The 19,134-nt window shown below is 48.7% G+C and overlaps 1 protein-coding gene across 1 annotated transcript in view; it reads right to left on the reverse strand.

The window, feature by feature from the left end:
• ALK (ALK receptor tyrosine kinase) overlaps positions 1–19,134 on the reverse strand; it is a 741,252-nt gene that overhangs the window by 73,885 nt on the left and 648,233 nt on the right. The window contains exons 10-11 of the mRNA XM_015093875.4: positions 4,985–5,079; positions 4,685–4,813 (exon numbers count right to left, since the gene is read on the reverse strand). Of these exons, the coding sequence (XP_014949361.3) occupies positions 4,685–4,813; positions 4,985–5,079 (224 nt within the window). The remainder of the gene's footprint in view (positions 1–4,684; positions 4,814–4,984; positions 5,080–19,134) is intronic.

Genomic DNA, 19,134 nt, shown 5'->3' on the forward strand with positions numbered 1-19,134 from the left:
TGGAAGGCTCTGATGGAAACAAAGACCCCCAGTGAGTGAAAAGACAGTTCTGAGTGAGGGAGGCGGGCCCTGTGAGGCTTGCCTTCCAATAATGCTGTCATCCCCAGAAGGGCTTGCTTGGAGCATAATGGCTCTAGCTACAAATTCTATTAACTCTAATAGTTGTTCTGTGGTGAATGGATAATGCGTTTAGCAGAAATAGACCCAATCAATTTATGTGAAACACATAAAACTTTCTCATTGGAATTGGCATCTGTCCTTGAGTCATAGGAGCGTGTGTGTGGACAGCCTGTCACCCTCACTTCTGGGCACGTTAGCAGTGCCATGGGTTAGTGAGCTCTGGCTCGCTTATACTCTGTCCCTTCCGCCCGCAGAACCACAGAGCTGGGGATGATGAGGGGCCTGGAGACAGTCTACTTTAACCCTGCCTTTTAAATGCAGCAGATTTTTAGCCTGTTTGTGCTTGTGTTGGCCCCGCAAACACGAGCTGTTACTTGGGGCTTTGCTGACAGGCATCAGCCATCAGATGAGGGGACGGAAGGCCAGGGAGAGGTGAGCCCTGCCCCAGGAGCACAGTGGAGGCCAGCAAGTGTAGGCCAGCTGAGGGTTCTGACTCCTGGTCCAATGCTCTTTTCCACTCCTTTTAAATTGCCATCCCTCCCCCTACCACCTTTGGCAAGAGAAACTGTACTCAGAAAACAGTAAACCAACTGTCACCAGCCAACTCAGAGGCAAGACTTTGGCTTGAAGCCAGGATTCTGCGAGTTATGGATACTTATAGGTTGGGCTGGTTCTCATACAAACTGAGATGATTCCATCCTGCCCTCCTACATAACATGTAAGCTCACAGGAGAGAGAGGTTAGAAAGCTGAGGCAGGGTCCTCAGGCCCAGGGTGGGGGTGGGGGGGGGGGGGGGGGGGGATCCTGCCTATCCTTATCTGGGCTTTTAGAGAGAGAGAGAGAAGGTGACAGAGCCTGCCTGCACCTCTTCACCCCTAATGTTCATTACTGCCGGGTGGGGAGCAGGCAGAGAGAGGGAGGAAGAGAAGAGCTCTGCACCCATGATCGCATTATCCCAACCGTTTGGATAGTGTAATTTTATGTGCAAAGCTGACAAATGTAATTTCCCAGCCTTAATACTTGCCCCATTTTCTCTCCCAGTTTCTTCATCTGATTAGCTGAAGTGACTCAGAAGCTTCTGAGAAGGTTCCATGAAGCACCTGGACAGGCTCTTTCCTGCCTGGATGCTCCAGTGGCTCAGCTCTGCCCCATAGGCTGGGGGAGAGGAAACCTCCAGACCCAGAGAGTTAGGCCCTCATCAGAGGGAAGGGCTGGCTTGGAGGATGTGAGGTGTGTTTAGAAATTTGGGAGCTTTGTGAGTGATGGTTTTTGGAAGACCCGACTGGCCTTTGCGTTTCCAGGAGCTGCTCTAATGCCTGCCAGAAGGAGAGATGAAATGCCACCAGCCACCTCTGTTCCAGTCGAGCAGAAACTGACAGCGCTGAACTTTGGGGAGAAAATCTTATTATCCAGCCTCCTCCGTCCTTTACAGGGATGGCTGGGAGCTGCTTTGTTTACTGATCATACAGGGCCTCTTGTCTGGGACGCTCTCCCAGCTCTTTTCCATGTAGAGTGTTGATCTCTGAGAGGGAGTAGGATACCAAAGTAGTTCAGTTGGCTGAAGGATGCAGACTTCAGGGCCACATCCTGGCTCATTTTCCCACCAGCTGTATGGAATGCTTATGTTCCTCCCCATCACCTCCCTTATCCCTGCAGTGCTAACAACAGCAGCGGGCCCTGGGCTGGAGTGAGGGCTAGAGGGGTCAGTGCACGGGAGCCCCCCCCCCCCCCCCAGCCCAGAGGCAATCATACTCACTGACTGTTCTTTCCTTTTCTTTCCCCCCAGCCTCAGCCCCCACTTTCTCTCCAGAGGCCCTCCCTGGGTGGAAACTCTGAGTTAGGTTAAGCTTGTCATCTACAGATTGGCACTTGCCATCTACCTCTACAAGGGCCACATCACTGCTGCTGCAACTGCTGGCCTTTAACAGTCCCTGAAAGGAGTTCAGGGTGGAGATCAAGAATGAGACACTGCGCTCTGGAAAAGGTGGCAGGACAGGCCATCAGATAGTTAGGTATTTTCAGGAGAAGTTTTTATGAGCCCAGTTCTTGCATTTCATCACATCTAAAAAAAGCACTAAAATCTTTCATGGTGACATCTACTCCTTGTGGCTACCAGTAACCTTCACGAGCCTAGTGGTGACCTACAGAAATGTGTGCCCAATTGCATGTACCCCCTTTCACCAATATCCCATATACACTGATCCTTCCCTCTGCCTCTTCAGTCTGGACTGCCCACAGAGGAAGTGTGCAAGAACTGTGTTGGGAGGGGAGGTTAGATGAAAGCCAAGAGGGTGGGCCTGTGCATGAACCCAGGGGATGGCCTGTTTTCCCTGACCATGAAGCTGGGTCCTGGCTAAGTGCCACTCCAAAGGGTTCAGTGGACCTTGTCGTGCAGAAGGCAGGGAAAGGAGGCCCTGCTCCCTCTCCCCTCATTAATCCTCCAGATGAAGACAGACACCCTCACCATGGCAGGCCCATCAGATGGGGAGATGCCTCCTGCTACAGGAACACAGCTGGGAAGGGGTGTCAGGAGCCCGCCTCAGCTCCTCGCTCACCTGAGCTGCTCTCTGATGTGGCAGTGGGCTCCTGGGGAAGCACAGGCTCTGTTCAGTTCTCTAAAACCTGCCCGAGGAGGCTACTAAGGCTGCTTGGGAACGTGTTTGCCTCAGCGTCCTCTTCCTTTTGAGTTGGGGTCACCCTGGAAGGGGTCTAGAGACAGAACACTGACCCACAGCCACTTGTTGACACTCCTGCCCTGAGGCTGGGGTCAGGCAGCTGGCGAAGGTCGTGTTCCAGCCCTGGGTATCTCCACCCTCTCAGGCATCCACTTTCTCCTAGTTTTATTTGGAGGTGGTGGTGGGGCACTGCCACTTTTGAGCCGCTTCGAGATTTCATTAGTCTGAGTGGGCACTGGACAGACCGTTACTGATCAGCCTTTTAGGGCCAGTGGGAGTTACATGGCAATAAACCTGGGAGTCAGGCAGGGTGGATGGCTGCCTCCTAAATGCTGGCTGCGAGGAAGGCGCTGCTGACATTGGAGGATTGTGCTCAAGCATCAATCGCCTACAGTCAATCAATAAGTGTTTCTGGAGCCGCTGCTATGTAATCAGGGCTGGTGGTGATGAGAAGTGGGGCTCGTAGTCATGTTTGCTGGGCATGTCTTGTATTTATCACAGGGAAGCAGTGGTTAACCAAGGGCTATGGAGGTGAGTTGCTGGGATGAGGGGTGGGGAGGGTGTTGAATGATTAATAGAAAGCTGCCCCCATCATGTTAGATGTTTTTGCAAACCACAGGGCAGAGGAGGAAGTAGAGATCATGGTTTAGGAGACCAGGTTCCCTGATGCATGAAAAAAAAAAAAGACCAGATTTTTTGAGGTTCTAGCTCAGGTGAAGGGAGGAAAGAGGGAAGGTGATGGGAAAAGCAGCAAACTCTTTCCTCTGGTTTTGCGGCTGGATTAGATCCGGTGGGAACTGGAAGGGATGAGAGTTAATCCTGAGACAGCATTTTAGGGGAAGGAAAGGAAAGGGTTTCTTTCTTCAAAGACAAAGCAAAGCTAATAATATTTGTTTAATAAGTTGAGGGTCAGTGAATTTAGTGAAAAGACATAGCCTTTACTTTCTTTTTCTGTACTTTGCACTCAACAAAGATTTCACATTAAAAGTAGAAATTAGAGACTATCATTTATCTCTTGCTATCTTAATATAGAATTACCTTTTACAGGAAAGAGAGTATGGGTGGACTGTGGCTGTACCCCTGCCTCTCCGAGTTACTCATGCTGGACGGAGCCTCACACCTCAATGTGCCAGCACCCCCTGGGTGATCCCCTCAACCTGCTAGTGCTGGGCCTAGTGGCCTTCATCAGCTTCTCTGGGGCTGATCTAATAATCTTCTAATAATCTTCTCACAGATCTAATAATCTCTGACCAACCTCATACTGGGTTTGGAGACTCATTCTAAGAGACTTCCTCCTGGTACAGAACACCTGAGAAGTCACATCCATGGTTTAGGGCCAGATGCTGAAGACCCCTGTGTTTGAGGCAGCAAGGGCCCATGAGAGGTCTTCCAGCCCATGGGAGGCTGAACTGAACAGCCTCAAAGGGGAGCCAAGCTTTGGGGAAATTCATTGAACCTGAAGCTTTAGGGGTTTCACCACTGATGAGCTAGTCTGCCTTTGTGCAACAGATATCCTTGACCTTGGGCCCAACCCTCTTTATGAGGAGAAATCAATGGAAAGTTTGCTTTGTTCAGTAAGTGTGGAGTGGTTTCGAAGGACTGAGTTGAGAAACAGATACCAGCTTGCTTCTCCCTTTTGCGTTGGGGCCTGGGTATTTCCCCAGCATGGAGGACAGTTGCTCCTTTGCACAACTTCCAGAAACTTTATTTTCCCAGAGAAACAGCTTCCTCTTGGAGCCCACTAACCAGGGTGTAGGCGATGTTCTTCCTAAAGGTTGACAAGTTTATTCTTTAAACGCAGCTCCCCACCCCAATCACAGCATATATATATTTTTCTACTTTTTGCAACAAAAAATTACTTCACTCAGATATGTGAGTTGAACTCTTACCTGTAGGGTCAAAGATGGGGGTTTCTTTCGATGGGTTCACCCAGGGTTTCAGCTCACTGTTCAGGTTTCTCTCAAACAGATTTCTTGACTTGGGTGCTGTGTTCTGTGGAATCTTGTCCTCCCCGCTGACTGTAGAGTAGAGAAGAGTCCATGGGCTGAGTTAAGGGAGGTTTGGCTTAAGGGACAGGGAGGAGTACACCCCAGGGAAGGTGGGAGAGGCCAGGGCTTGGGTTGGGGAGGGACGGTGCGGCTGGGATAGTCTGGGCTGGGGGACAAGTGCCGGGGACAGGGAGCGCTCACTGGTGAGATAGCAGTCCAGGCTGACGGAGATATTGTCGAAGGCCACCACGGCTCTGGATCCTTGTCGCCACCATGCGACAATCTGTAGCCAGAACCTGCATGTGTGTCAAGAAAACACGTGAGGGACGACTGGGGTGTGTCGCGTCTTAGGACTCAACATCCTGCCCAATTTAATTGTGAAGACCCAGCTCGCCTAATTCCAGGGAGGCGGTGAGGGGGAGTTGTAAGTGTCTCCCTACAGCAAAGAGCACTTCCCTCTCTGAGGGACGGCTCCACAGGTTAATGAAATGTGGGGCTTGGGGCCTGAGACCAGGACTCCCCAATAGTCTGAGGAGACTCGTTCTGCTTTCTGTGTGGACAGGGTGGATGGGAGGGCTGGGCTCCATATCTTCTGGTACTCACAGGCAGAGCTGAAGCCATTATTAAGCTACTGAGATGCTACTGTGCCCACTGAGAAAGGCCTCTGTCCCCCATGTGTCCTGCGCTTATTGGTTACCTCAGGTAGCCTGATCTGCCCCTGCCTCCCCTGATTCCTCATTATCCAGCAACCGAAGGGTTAACTCCTCACACAAAGCGGGGTCTCTAGAAACCTGGGGCTTGTTCAGTATCAGAGATGACTGGGGTTGGTCTGTGCAGTGCCTGACTGATTGCTAAATATTAAGTGATTTGACTATGATATTTGGGGGTGTTTGTAAGCAGTATAGAGTGGACTGTAAGTGTTAACAGTAAACCCATGAGATACTGCTTCTTTCCATTTCTTTCACACCCTTGGAGGGTCAGATCCTGGAACTGTGGCCAGGGAAGGCTATAGAGTCTGATAAATGGAAAATACCTTTCATTCATTTGTTTCCTTGGAAGTCATGCTCCTGGAAGACTTCAGTCAGTCAGGCCTGACCTGCTGTAAAGTGAATTTCCTCAGAACTTAAAAAACTCTCCCACCTTTCAGAAAATCAGTCCTAGAGGACCTGCAGAAACATGCATGGCCTCTGGTGTGGATGTTAAAATATCAAGAGAGACAACCAGTGCCCATCAGTTGGTGACTGGATGAACCACATACAATGCAATGCTATCCCTGATATAAAGGACTGGGTGTAGTTCTAGGCGGGGATTTCTCAGTGGCTCAGTCATAGAGAATCTGCCTGCAATGCCGGAGATGCAGAAGACATGGGTTCAATCCCTGAGTCAGGAAGATCCCCTGGAGGAGGGCGTGGCAACTCACTCCGGTATTCTTGCCTGGAGAAATCCATGGACAGAAGAGCCCAGGGGGCTACAGTGCCTGGAATCTCAGAGCTGGACACAACTGGAGTGACTGAGCATGTAGTTATAGGCTACAAGACAGATGGGTCTCAAAAGCTCCATACTACGTTTAAGAGGCCAGACAGTAATTAAAGACCTCATGACCCTATTCATGTACATTTTTCCATTTATATGAAACATTTAAAGTAGGCAAATCTATAGAGATTTAAAGCAGAGTAGTCAGTCAGTGAGTGAATGGCCACAGGGGTAGAACCCCCCCCCCCACCCCCGCCCTTGTGCCCATGAGCAGATGACATCTTCTCCACATGCAGAAGGGTTAGACGCTGGGGTCAGAGAAGAATTACTGTCTCTGGCAGGAGAAAGACTTGAAATCAAAGGCAAACTTCTATCTAAATATGCATTTGTACACAGTAACTCCATCTATGCCTTCATCTGTCAGATGAAATCTGCTCACTCACCAACAGTCCTTCTTATTTGAAAGTCACACTTAGATGGCCTCAATCTGGTCAGTTCTAAAGAGGAAATGACCAAGTCTGTTGTACTCATGGCCAACCCTACAGTGCCCTCAGGCCACACTGCCCATGATAGGGTCACAAGCCCCATTAGGACAGATATGTGAAGAGGGTTGGTGGTTGGCTGAGTGTGGAAAGACGCATGCCTGGTGGAGGATCCCCAAAGCCTGTTCTCGGACCCCTGGGCTGGATGACTGTGCATGAGGTGTGGGCAGCACATGAACCCAGCTGACTTGCCTGGTCAGCTGTTGGCACCTGGCACTTGCCCCTGAGAGGCATCTTTCATTATGGCCTTGAAAAGCACCCACTGAAAGGATTTTCATTTCACATAGACCTCTCATGTCTATCCACTGGGTCCTACTTTAGATCTCTAAGGGATTTTAAAAGAAATCAGACAGGAATGCTGCCTTCAAGTTCTCTCCCAGGGGAGAGACCACGGGGGCAGAATCAGTTAGAAGGAGGTGGATACCACGCGAGAGCTGCAGGTAAGGTGCCCTGAGAGCTCAGAGGAAGGAGGCATCCCACCAGGCTGGGGGGTGCAAGCACATCACAGAGGAGGTAGTCCTCAGGTTGGTTCTGAAGGAAACAAAGGACTCAAATATGCGGACATGGGGATGGAGAGCAGTGAGCAGAGGGGGTCTCCAGGAGAGGAGCTGGACCGGGGGTTGGGTCAGAGCGGGAGAGGGCCCCCCGAGCTCCAGTGTGAGGGCTGTGGAAGGAGGAAAAGATGGTGAGAGGCCCGTAGGTCTCATACCCCTGCATCGGATTGCTCCAAGAGTCTTGGTGAGGTCAGAGCTATGGTTTCCCTGGATCTCCCCAGAGGACATGGTGTATAGATGGACTCTGGACTGGAGCCTGTGTAACCCTCCGACACAGCCAGACCCAGGATTCTCAAGTGACAAGCGCATGCTCTAATAGTGCAGTCTTGCAGTTCCAGAGGGTGAAGGAGACACAGCTCTGAGGCAGCAGGAAAACAGGTACTTCGGTCTACTTGGAGAGGCTGACCAGAAAGAACCCTGCTCCCAGGTGGAAGAGCAGGGAGGCCAAGCTGCCTGATGCTCCCGCACAGCAGTGGGGAAGGGGTCCTCTGTCCACCTTCCCAGTTCTCCACTCTGGTTGTCATCTCCTAGTCTGACCTCCAGAGGCCAAGGGGCCAGGTCAGGCACTGGTTTCACTGTTGAGCTGCATCATGGGAGTACCTGCCGGGAGGGCCTTAGGTGCCCCAGCAAGTGACATCCGGTACCTGTGGAGCATGGGGGCGAGGGCCAGAATCCCTGTTACCCCTAATTGAGCCCTTGCCCTAAATGCACGTCTCCTCTTGCCCCTCTGCTCTCCCTGCCCCTCTCCTGCCTTCTTTCTTATGATTGAGTGACTGAGAGCTGCAAAGTTCTCAACCAGCCCCTGGGCCTCTTAGCATGGATGGCAGGATGCAAGCTGGTGCTCGAACGGTTTCTAAATAGAAGAGTTTCTAAAGTGCTCTGCAAGGCAACGGCAGTGGCAGCTGCTGTTTAAAAGAGTTTGATTGACACTGAGAATTGCACATATTTTGAGTCAGGAACACTCATAACAATCAGGGAAGACTCAATCAGATGCCGAATCAGATGTAAACATGTGATGCTGCCTCTGTCCACCCAGGAGGCCATGTTGCCAGTTCTTCCCCAATGCTCCAGACTCCAGAAACTCAGGGAAGGGATGGGTGGGACAAATGTGGGCCATGCTGGGAAGCAAAGGAGGGCAGGGGTGAAGCAAGACAGTCTGGGAAAGGGATCTGGGGATGTTGGTGATGGGGCAGGACGGGACAGAAGACCCAGTCTGGGAGCTTCTTGTTGGTGGGGGAACTGGCCAAGAGATCAGGTGGCCATCAGGGCCACCCAGATTCAGGCTTCTCTACTTTGGATGGCATCAGATTGTGTGTCTTTCCTGAAGAAGACTCTTGAGAGTCCCTCAGACAGCAAGGAGATCAAACCAGTCAATCCTAAAGGAAATCAACTCTGAATATGCATTGGAAGGACTGCTGCTGAAGCTCCAACACTTTGGCCACCTGATGCAAAGAGCCGACTGACCCTGATGCTGGGAAAGATTGAAGGCAGGAGGAGAAGGGGATGACAGAGGATGAGATAGCTGGATGGCATCACTGACTCAACAGACGCTAGTTTGAGCAAACTCAGGGAGATAGTGAAGGACAGGGAAGCCTGGGGTGCTGCAGTCCAGGGGGTCACAAAGAGTTGGACACGACTTAGCAACTAAACAGCAACAAGTGAAGAAGAGTCTGCTCCTGGCTTTGCTCGCTTTCCTTGCTGGAGATGGTGGGAGTCCTCAAGGCTCTCAGAGTCTTTCTGGTCTAACTACTCTTCACTGTTGAGCCCTCGCAAAGTACAGACCCTAAATCAGTTTGCACAGCCAGCCAAGGTCTTGGTTCTTGGGTTTTGCACATACCAGGCAGCCTGCTCTGGGTCTGAGGTGAACAAGGCCCATGCCACATTACTGCCCAGATGGCAGGGGCTGGGTGGTTCTAACATGTGCACAGGTCACTCTGCTGCCCCAAAGCCTTTGCTCTGTGTGGGGAAAGGAAGCAGAGCCTCATGGTTGGCCGAGCCTTGCTTTCCCTCTCCACGGGCACCTTGGTCAGGGAGAAGGAAGAGGCAGCTCCCTGGTGCTCATCCAGCTCCTTTACGGAGCTGTGCCATTTCAGAACATGGCAGCTGAGACCCTCTGTCCAGCCCTCCACAGTGGGGATCTCATTCCTTGCCCCTCCATGGTTCACACCTGCTCAGCTCTTTCTCTTTCTCCAAAGAAGACACTTCTGATGGCCTGGGTGGTGCTGCCTTTTTCCAGTGGCGTTTGGAGCTTGTTGCTAAAACACGCTTGGCTAGAGATCTTGGTTGGAGCATGGCTTTGCATAAAGAACACATCCCCTGACTCCATCCTTCTTAGCTTTACAGAGAGCCCTGTTGAAAACTAACCTGGGGGTTGGAGGTTTCTGGGAAGCTAGCCATTGGGGTAGAGGGCCAGGTTTAGAGGGGCGGCCTTGGTACTTGTTGCCTCCCAAACATATGGGGCCAATCTCTGCCTGGGCGATGCACAGGCAACTCACACCTAGCTCAGAAAACACACAATCCTGCTCAGGCATCAGACTGTTAATGGACAGTGGATATAATGCCTTATTTGCTACCCTGCCAGCCTGAGGGACTGAGAAACCTAATTAAGTTCCCTTAATGATTCTAAGTAGCTGACAAAAAGGTGTGTGTCTGAATGTGGACTGAGGGAGTAGGGAGGCTTTGCAGGGAGACTAGAAAGAATGGCCGGGCTGGGTAACAGGCATTTAATGGATGGCACAGTGTCTTGGATTCCTCAGTAGAGCACTTAGTGTGCTTGGAAGGCAGAGCGCGCCACCTCCCTCTCTGCAGCTGGGGTTCATCTGGGCTCTGTCTGCTTAGGATAGGAAGGGGAGGTGCTGCTGAGGAAAAATGCTTCTCCGTTTTCTCACTGTGCACTTGATTTGCTCTGCAAAAGTCTTCCAAAATGGACTGTCACAAAGCTTGGGCCACTGTATGCATTTCTATTAGAATAATGTATGTGATGACAAAGCCCTCTGCACCCATCCTATTATCTGTGTAATTGACTTCAGTTACCGCTGGAAGAGGAGGGGCTGATGGCCAGCCTTGGGGGCCTGGAGCCAGCCCTGGCCAGGATCAGAGTGGCTAGGGCTGGGCTCTTGTGCCCGGATGCTAGGGATCTTTGGCTCTGGCACAGGAGAGTAGGGGTGGGCTGGACATTCAAGGCCAGAGTCATTACTGGGAGATCCCTCTGCCCTACAAGGTCCCACTCACAGAGTAATTCACCATCTCCTGACTTGGTCTCCTCTCCGGGCAAAATGAAACCAAGAACAGGGTTGGCAGGGGAGGCAGGGGCGGGTGGTAGTCAATACAGAGCAATTCCAGGGCTAATAAGGGCCACAGAGCTCTTTCACAGTGCATCTGGCTTCCGTAAGGAAGCCCTTTGGAGTGGAATAGGGGAGAAAATGAATTTTCAGTTCGGCTGCGCAAGCGTGGAGAATCACTCAGACTCTTCAATGTTCTCGGTCCCAGCCTTCCAGGTGCTGTCTCTGCTCATTTTGGAGGCTGACACTTACGAGTCTGGTTCTCACGCTTGCTCTGGCACGCCACCCATCAAAAAGGAACAAGGATTTTCTGCCAGACCACATGGCGGGGAGCAGCCCTGCGCTAGCTGGTTCCCAGTTTGCTCTTCCACTCTCTCATTCTGGGTCCCGTGTATTGAGTTCTCTCTGGGCCCCAGGCTTTCAGGAGGAAAGCTGAAAGGGAGATCTTGTTTCCTGGAGCCCTGGCCCATCAGGGGAAGTACCTGTGCACAAAAATACCTGTCCCACGAGCTTGAGGGTATCATGTGTCCCAAGGAAGGAGAATTAATGCATTTTCCCAGGGGGAGAGGGAGGGAAAGAGAGAGTGTGTGTGTGGACACTTGAGAGAGAGCCAGCTTCTTGGGCTGGATGTCCCCTTCTGAGTTACTGAGGCTAGATTATCTCTGGGATGCCAGCATAAGAATAGAGCTTATGAAGGAAGGGCAGGGACCTCTGGGAGCATCGTCTGACTTGCCAGGTCACACAGGGAGACAGTAGCCAAGGGAAGATGGGAATTCAGGCCCCTTGCTTCCCAGATCACTTTTTTTGCCATCCCTTGCAGAACCATCGAAATTCATTAATATCATGTATCCTCTTACGTCTTCCATACCGCAGGTGGCGGCAGTGGTCAAGCATCTGTCTCCCAGTGCAGGAGATGCGGGTTCAATCCCTGGGTTGGGAAGATCCCTGAAGTAAGAAACGGCAACCCACTCCAGTATTCTTCCCTAAAAATCCCATATACAGAGAAGCCTGGCAGACTACAGTCCATGCGGGGGCAAAGAGTCAGACGTGACTGAGTAACTGAGTATGCACATAGGTCCTTCATACTACTGGTGGAGTACAACCAGCCCATGGGAACCACTGGGGGCTTGGAGGGCCATCCAGAGCTGGCAAGCACCCATACCCTCTCATTTCAGAAATACTGGGCTATGTGCTTCACCTTTGTCGGGACACACAGGCATTTCCAACACAGGCCTCATCCTCCACTCCTGCTTCTGTGTGGCCTGTGGCTTGAGGCCTTAGATGGTGGTGCTAGAGATGGTGGCAGCCCCCCGTCCCCCACCTGCCATGGAGAGGAGATCCAGGGGAAGGGTGGTTGCTGGCTCCCTTCACTCGATACAAGTATCTTCATGAGAGGGAATAAGTGGCCTTGGCGCTCTGTTCAGGGAGATAGAGTTTCAAAAGGCAGAGTGACACAAAGAATGGATTGTATACTTGGTGGGACCCCGGGGAAGTCACTGAAACTTGTCAGGTGCAATCTTGTTTTTTTTTTTTTTTTTTTTTTTTAATGTATGTAATGTGAGTATTTTCATCAGTTCAGCCACTCAGTCATGTCCGACTCTTTGCAACCTCATGGACTGCAGCACGCCAGGCCTTCCTGTCCATCACGAACTCCCGAAGTTTACCCAAACTCATGTCCATTCAGTCGGTGATGCCATCCAACCATCTCATCCTCTGTTGTCCCCTTCTCTCACCTTCAATCTTTCCCAGCATCAGGGTCTTTTCCAATGAGTCAGTTCTTCACATCAGGTGGCCAAAGTATTGGAGCTTCAGCTTCAGCATGAGTCCTTCCAATGAAAATTCAGGACTGATTTCCTTTAGGATGGACTGGTTGGATCTCCTTGCAGTCCAAGGGACTTTCAAGTGTCTTCTTCAACACCACAGTTTAAAAGCAACAGTTCTTTGGTGCTCAGCTTTCTTTATGGTCCAACTCTCATAGGTTTCTCATAGCTTTTCTTCCAAGGAGCAAGCGTCTTTTAATTTCATGACTAGTCACTATCTGTAGTGATTTTGGAGTCCCCCAAAATAAAGTCTGTCACTGTTTCCAATATTTCCTCATCTATTTGCCATGAAGTGATGGGACTGGATGCCTTGATCTTAGTTTTTTGAATGTTGAATTTTAAGCCATTTTTTTTTTTTTTCACTCTCCTCTTAACTTTCATCAAGAGGCTCTTTAGTTCCTTTTCACTTTCTTCCATAAGGGCGGTGTCATCTGCATATGTGAGTTTATTGATATTTCTCCCTGCAATCTTGATTCCAGCCTGTGCTTCATCCAATCTAGCATTTCACATGATGTATTCTGCATGTAAGTTAAATAAGCAAGGTGACAATATACAGCCTTGACATACTCTTTCCCAATTTGGATCCAGTCCAATGTTCCATGTCTGGTTCTAACTGCTGCTTCTTGACCTGCATACAGATTTCTCAGGAGGCAGGTAAGGTAGTCTGGTATTCCCATCTCTTTCAGAATTCTCCACAGCTTGCTATAATCCACAGTCAAAGGCTTTGGCATAGTCAATGAAGCAGAAGTAAATGTTTTTTTCTGAAATTCTCTTGCTTTTTCTATGATTCAATGGATCTTGACAATTTATCTCTGGTTCCTCTGCCTTTTCTAAATCCAGCTTGAACATCTGGAAGTTCTCGGTTCATGTACTGTTGAAGCCTAGCTTGGAGAATAGTATTTTCATAGTGGACGCCTCTCTTTAGTATGGAAGAGTCTAGTTCATTGTTTCTTGTATATATTATTTTCTATTAAAAATCTGTACCTCCTCGAGAAGTATTACAAATTATGTATCTCCTCCTCTCCTCCTCTGCCTTCAAACAAAGATTATTGAGTACCTCCTGTGAGTCAGGCGCTGTGTCTGGAGCTGGGAGTATAGTGGTGCATAAGACATGGATCTTGACCTCAGGGAATATGGACAGATTTTTAATTCATATTATTCACTGGTCATGAGATTTCTAAAGTCCTTACTGGTTCTGCCCCCCACAGAACTAGAGCCTTCACAACCTGAGAAAACATCAGATCTGGGCAGTGAGAGGAATCAAGACAGACTTTGAAGAGCTGAGTGCCTAGAAAAGAATGGTAGAGCTGGGACAGGAGAATCATTCAGGAGTAGGGTGAGGGCAGAAGTCTAGCTGCTTTGCTTCAAATGTCAGCAGCCCAGGTGTCTCCTCAATTCCAGACTTCGTGCCTGGGGAGAGAAGGGACTGAGAATACACGGCTGTGTTTTCAGAGGCACTAAGTTATGAAAAACATATGCCTCTGTTGACTTGTAAACCAAGCTGCGGATGTTACCAAGAAAATCTTGAGCAGATCGGAACATCCTGTTATTCTAAAGCGGTTCACTTACTGCTGTTTTGAGTGATTACTTCTTAAACCAGGCTCACAGGCTGGATCTATCGCACCGCTCTGCACTCTTGGTTGTGGAAACTTAGCAATCAAAAGCAACAACTTTTTTCAAATGTCACAGTAAATCAGTGTTAGAAATAGGATTTAGAGCTCGGAATTGCTAATCTACTCCTTGCTCCAATGATCTGGGATGTTTTCTGAGAAAGAAACAAGGCCAGATCCTCCCACTGTTGCAAAGAATGTTTGATTTGTATGTATCAATGCCTGGCTGCACACTGCATTGCTAAGATCTCAGCCACACTCTCCCGCTCTTCTGCCTGACCCAAGCCTGTCCTGGCCGATGGTGCCATTTGGTAGGCAGTGGCAGAAGGGGTCCCTCCTCCTCCTGCTCCTCCTCTAAGCTGCACTCTGAGGCTCACAGCAGTTCATATCTGGTCCCTCGAAAGAGCCTCCAACAGTCCCCACGCTCCGGTTTCCCATCCTCCATTTATCTCTGTGTCCAATGGCTCCCTATACCCCACAGCCTGGGGTCCAAAATACTTGACTTCCTATCCACCCTCTCCAAGGAGACTGTTCAGAATTCTCTGACATAGAATCCTCTTGAGAATTCCTGAACCTGCATAAAACATTCCTGACTCTAAGCCTCTGCTTGTCCTGATGGTCATCTCCGGAATACCCTTGTCCCTTTCCCATTTCCCTAAGACCTAAATTGTCCTCAAGGTCCAGCATATATATAATAAACCCATTTTCTCCATGATGGCTCCCCTAACACTTGGAAGTCACTGAGCCACCTAAAGACCAGCCACCTCTGTCGGACCCAGCACAATGCTCTGTGTGTGCTGTTGGCCTCTAAGTGTGTATGCTCCACGTCCCCCAATGCAGCTTCTGTGACCCAGCAAGAGGCTGCATCATACACCCCTTTCCATCCTCTGTGCTTGATGGAGGCTTAGTACATAATTGCTGACAAGGTGACAGCCAGTGATACTTCTCCAGTCACTTGATTCCCTCTCTTGTCCATAAGACAGCTGGATCTGACATTTTATGCCAGTGACTTTCCAAATGCGGTTGACCCTCTCAATTTCTTAGGAAACTTAAAAAAAAAAAAATTCTTGGGTCCAGTATGTGATTGCTCAATCAGAATCTCTGTGCATGGGGTCCAAGACTGCATTAAAGCCAGTTTTCTGCTGCTGCTGCTAAGTCACTTCAGTCATATCCGACTCTGTGCGACCCCATAGTGGCAGCCCACCAGGCTCCCCTGTCCCTGGGATTCTCCAGGCAAGAATACTGGAGTGGGTTGCCATTTCCTTCTCCAATGCATGAAAGTGAAAAGTGAAAGTGAAGTCGCTCAGTCATGTCCGACTCTTAGTGACCCCATGAACTGCAGCCTACCAGGCTCCTCCGCCCATGGGATTTTCCAGGCAAGAGTACTGGAGTGGGGTGCCATTGCCTTCTCTGAAAGCCAGTTTTCTAGGTAAGTATAATGTTCAGCCAATTTTGGAAACAATTGTCCTAAAATGCCCTGCTAAAGTCTTTTCAAAATACTTTTCCTATTATTTGCTTAATTAGTTAATTAATTAATTAATTTTTAGAAGGAATATTTTACTGAGAGAAATTCTCCCTAAAAGTGAGAAAGTGAGGTTTTGCTACATCATAAAATTTGGGGAATACAACATTCATACCTTAGAAAAGAGGAGAAGGGCATGGCAACCCACTCCAGTATTCTTGCCTGGAGGACCCCATGGACACAGAAGCTTGGCAGGCTACAGTCCATAGGATCGCAATGAGTTGGGCATGACTGAAACAACTTAGCATGCATGCACGTACGCACCTTAGAATAGATCCTGGAATTGATTTCAGCCTTGAATTATGAAGGTTCTTGGAGAAGACTAATCAATGCTCAGAGTAGCTACATAAGGAATCAGTATTCTTGAATGACAGTCTGATTGATGCCAAAGATGGAGGCTCGATTCCTTGGTTTGACCCATCGTATGACACACATACGTATTTTTTCATCAAACCTATTTCCCTTTTTTCTATATACCCCAGCATCTGCTGCATGCAGTTAGTGATGGCTAGGTAACTGAGTTGTAGCTAATGGAAAGCGAGCTGATGTGAAGACTCATAAAAATCTTCCTATGCAAGGATCCTCCAGTCCTCTTTCCTCATTGGCTGTCTGAAGGCAAAGGAGCCAGAACTGGAGAAAAGGATGGATCCACAGCAGAGAAAGAAGCTGGATCTTTGAATGACCAGATGGAAGGCTACTCGCCAACTGGCACATTCATTTTTGCTTTCATATGAGTCAGAAATATGTTTCTTTTTGTACAGCCCAAGGATTGGAGGTTTAATGTTATTCTGGGTAGTGTTATCCCAACTACCATATCGTGTATCACAAGCCTAGTTACCAAAGTGTGTTCAATGCACCCAACATGGTTGGGTCAATGACTAACCAACTCTGGGGGTGGGGTGCAGGATAAAGTTAGCCCTAAGCTGGCTGCAGGCCTCCCTGCAGCTGCAGGCTTCTCCCTGCACATCTGCACTACTGCAGGACGAAGGACAAGCTGGGGGAGGCAGAATGGGCTTTAAGGAGTGGGGTCTAGTGCTCTAAGGTGCTAGTTCCTCCTCCCTCTGGGAAGTTAAGGATAGCAAGGGCAAGTGACTCGTGAAAAGCTTGAGCTTGATGGGCTTGGGTGTGCATGCTCAGTCACTCAGTTTTGTCCAACCCTTTGTGACCCCGTAGACTATAGTCCGCCAGGCTCATCTGTCCATGGAATTCTCCAGGCAAAAATACTGGAGTGGGTTACCATTCCCTTCTCTGGGATCTTCCCAACCCAGGGATCAAATCCACATCTCCTGCACTGCAGGCACACTCGTTACTGTCTGAGCCACCAGGGAAGCATCAAAGGCATACCAGAGTGGTGATTTAAACAGGCACATGGTGACCGGCACAATTTTTCCAGTAGTCATGTATGGATGTGAGAGTTGGACTATAAAGAAAGCTGAGCGCTGAAGAATTAATGCTTTTGAACTGCGGTGTTGGAGAAGACTCTTGAGAGTCCCTTGGACTGTAAGGAGATCCAACCAGTCCATCCTAAAGGAGATCAGTCCTGTGTGTTCATTGGAAGGACTGATGTTGAAGCTGAAACTCCAATACTTTGGCCACCTGATGTAAAGAGCTGACTTATTTGAAAAGACCCTGATGCTGGGAGGGATTGGGGGCAGGAGGAGAAGGGGATGACAGAGGATGAGATGGTGGGATGGCATCACTGACTGAAAGGACATGAGTTTGGGTAAACTTTGGGAGCTGGTGATGGACAGGGAGGCCTGGCGAGCCGTGGTTCATGAGATCACAAAGAGTCGGACACGACTGAGCAACTGAACTGAACTGAACTGAACTGACCGGCACAATGGCCTGGAAGGAAGTGGGTAGAATCTTCTTTGGTGGTGATGCTGGTTGGCTGGAGGTGTGAAAGAAGGAAGGCAGGGAGGGTAGTGCTGGGCAGGGAGAGGTCTTTAGCAGGAGCTGGTGGTAGGGAATTAAGATGATGGATTTCAAGGAGTGGATGAGGTAAAGGAAACTAACTCAAAATGAGTAAGAGGTGTAGCCTAAAAAAAAAAAAACCCAAACCAAAATATTTTGTTAATTATAATGGCTACCATCTACCAAGTTTTCAACTACATGTCAAGCACATTTCTTCACATATGTACATAGGAAGCGGATTAGCCTTGGGATCAAGGGAAAATTATTTCTCCTCTTTAGACCTCAGTTCCTCTTATTAAAAGAGGATTAATTATAGAATCTATCCCAAGCAACTGTTTTAAGGTTGAAATGAGATAATGCATGTTAAGCACCCATTACAGTGACAGGCAGGCAGTGAGTACTCAACAAATGTTAGTTCTAATCATTGTCCATGATTAGAACAGTTTCCATGGCTCTATGAGGAAGCTGTCATTCAACTTACAAAAATATGAATCAAATACAACTTTTTCAGGAATGTACCTAGGCCTGCAAAATAAGGTTTGTTGGAAATCTCTGGATTTCCACTCACTGTGTACTTCTCTATTCAGGTGAGAATAAGTAATGAAAATGTCCCTCTCATGCGGGTCTCATCACAGAAGACACTACACAAAGAGTATTGTGTACGTAAAATGGGGATTCTGTAGATGAGAAACAAGAGCATATTAGGAGAAAAACCTTGCCTCTGTGGAGTTTCTGGGCTAAGTACATGAAGCCATAACTCTCAGCCCAACTGATCCCATTTAAAAGATGTGTTTGTGAAGCATACCACTTGTCATTAGGACAAAGGCTGCAGAGGGAACAGACATGTAAATATCTCCAGAGGGAACATTTTCTTCTTGTTAGACTGTGTATTTAGTGAGCAGCTAAAAGCCTTTATAATGATAATGCTAGCGAATGAAGCCTACACATGTGTGATAAGCTACGTACGTTCTATCTGGCTGTACGATGCAGTGATTTGTGGGGCACAGTTTGATCCATGGTGTTTCCAAATCCACTTCATAATGAGCTCAACTTAGCACCTGCTTCTGTGCTGTAAGCATGTCAAAGCTTAGCATGGTGTGGGAGCACTGTGCTTAACTTACTAGGATATATCATTATAAAGAGGAAAACTAGGGTATGTCCCTGCAAGAGGCTAAAAATTAGAATAAGGGGAGAGAACTCGTCCTTTTTTTTTTTTTTTTCTATTTTGAGCAAAGGTAGAATTAATTCTAGTGGTAAGAGTGGCAGTTGAATGGCAGGGCGAGGAGGGAAGCTGATGAGGTGGGGAGAGAATAGAGAAAGCGGCTATATGAGTTAGAGGTAAAGTAACAAGATAACTTTTAAGTCCACATCAAGCCGGTGTTTGAATTAGTGCTGTCCTTCAAAATTACCTTGAGAGCACACATCTGTATTCCAGGGATGTTACCACTGCTCAAAACATCTTGGGCACTTACTGCTCTTGGAGATTTCTCTTGTTACTATTTATAGTAGGTTGTAAAGTTAATACCATTTCATAACAATGACAGACTATGGCATTATTTCTATTACTTTGCCTGTTTGTAAATGGACAGGAGAAACATCCTTCCATGGATCAATGCCTCCCTGTCAGCGGCCTTT

Source organism: Ovis aries, chromosome 3, assembly GCF_016772045.2.
Source record: "Ovis aries strain OAR_USU_Benz2616 breed Rambouillet chromosome 3, ARS-UI_Ramb_v3.0, whole genome shotgun sequence".
NCBI lineage: Eukaryota > Metazoa > Chordata > Mammalia > Artiodactyla > Bovidae > Ovis > Ovis aries.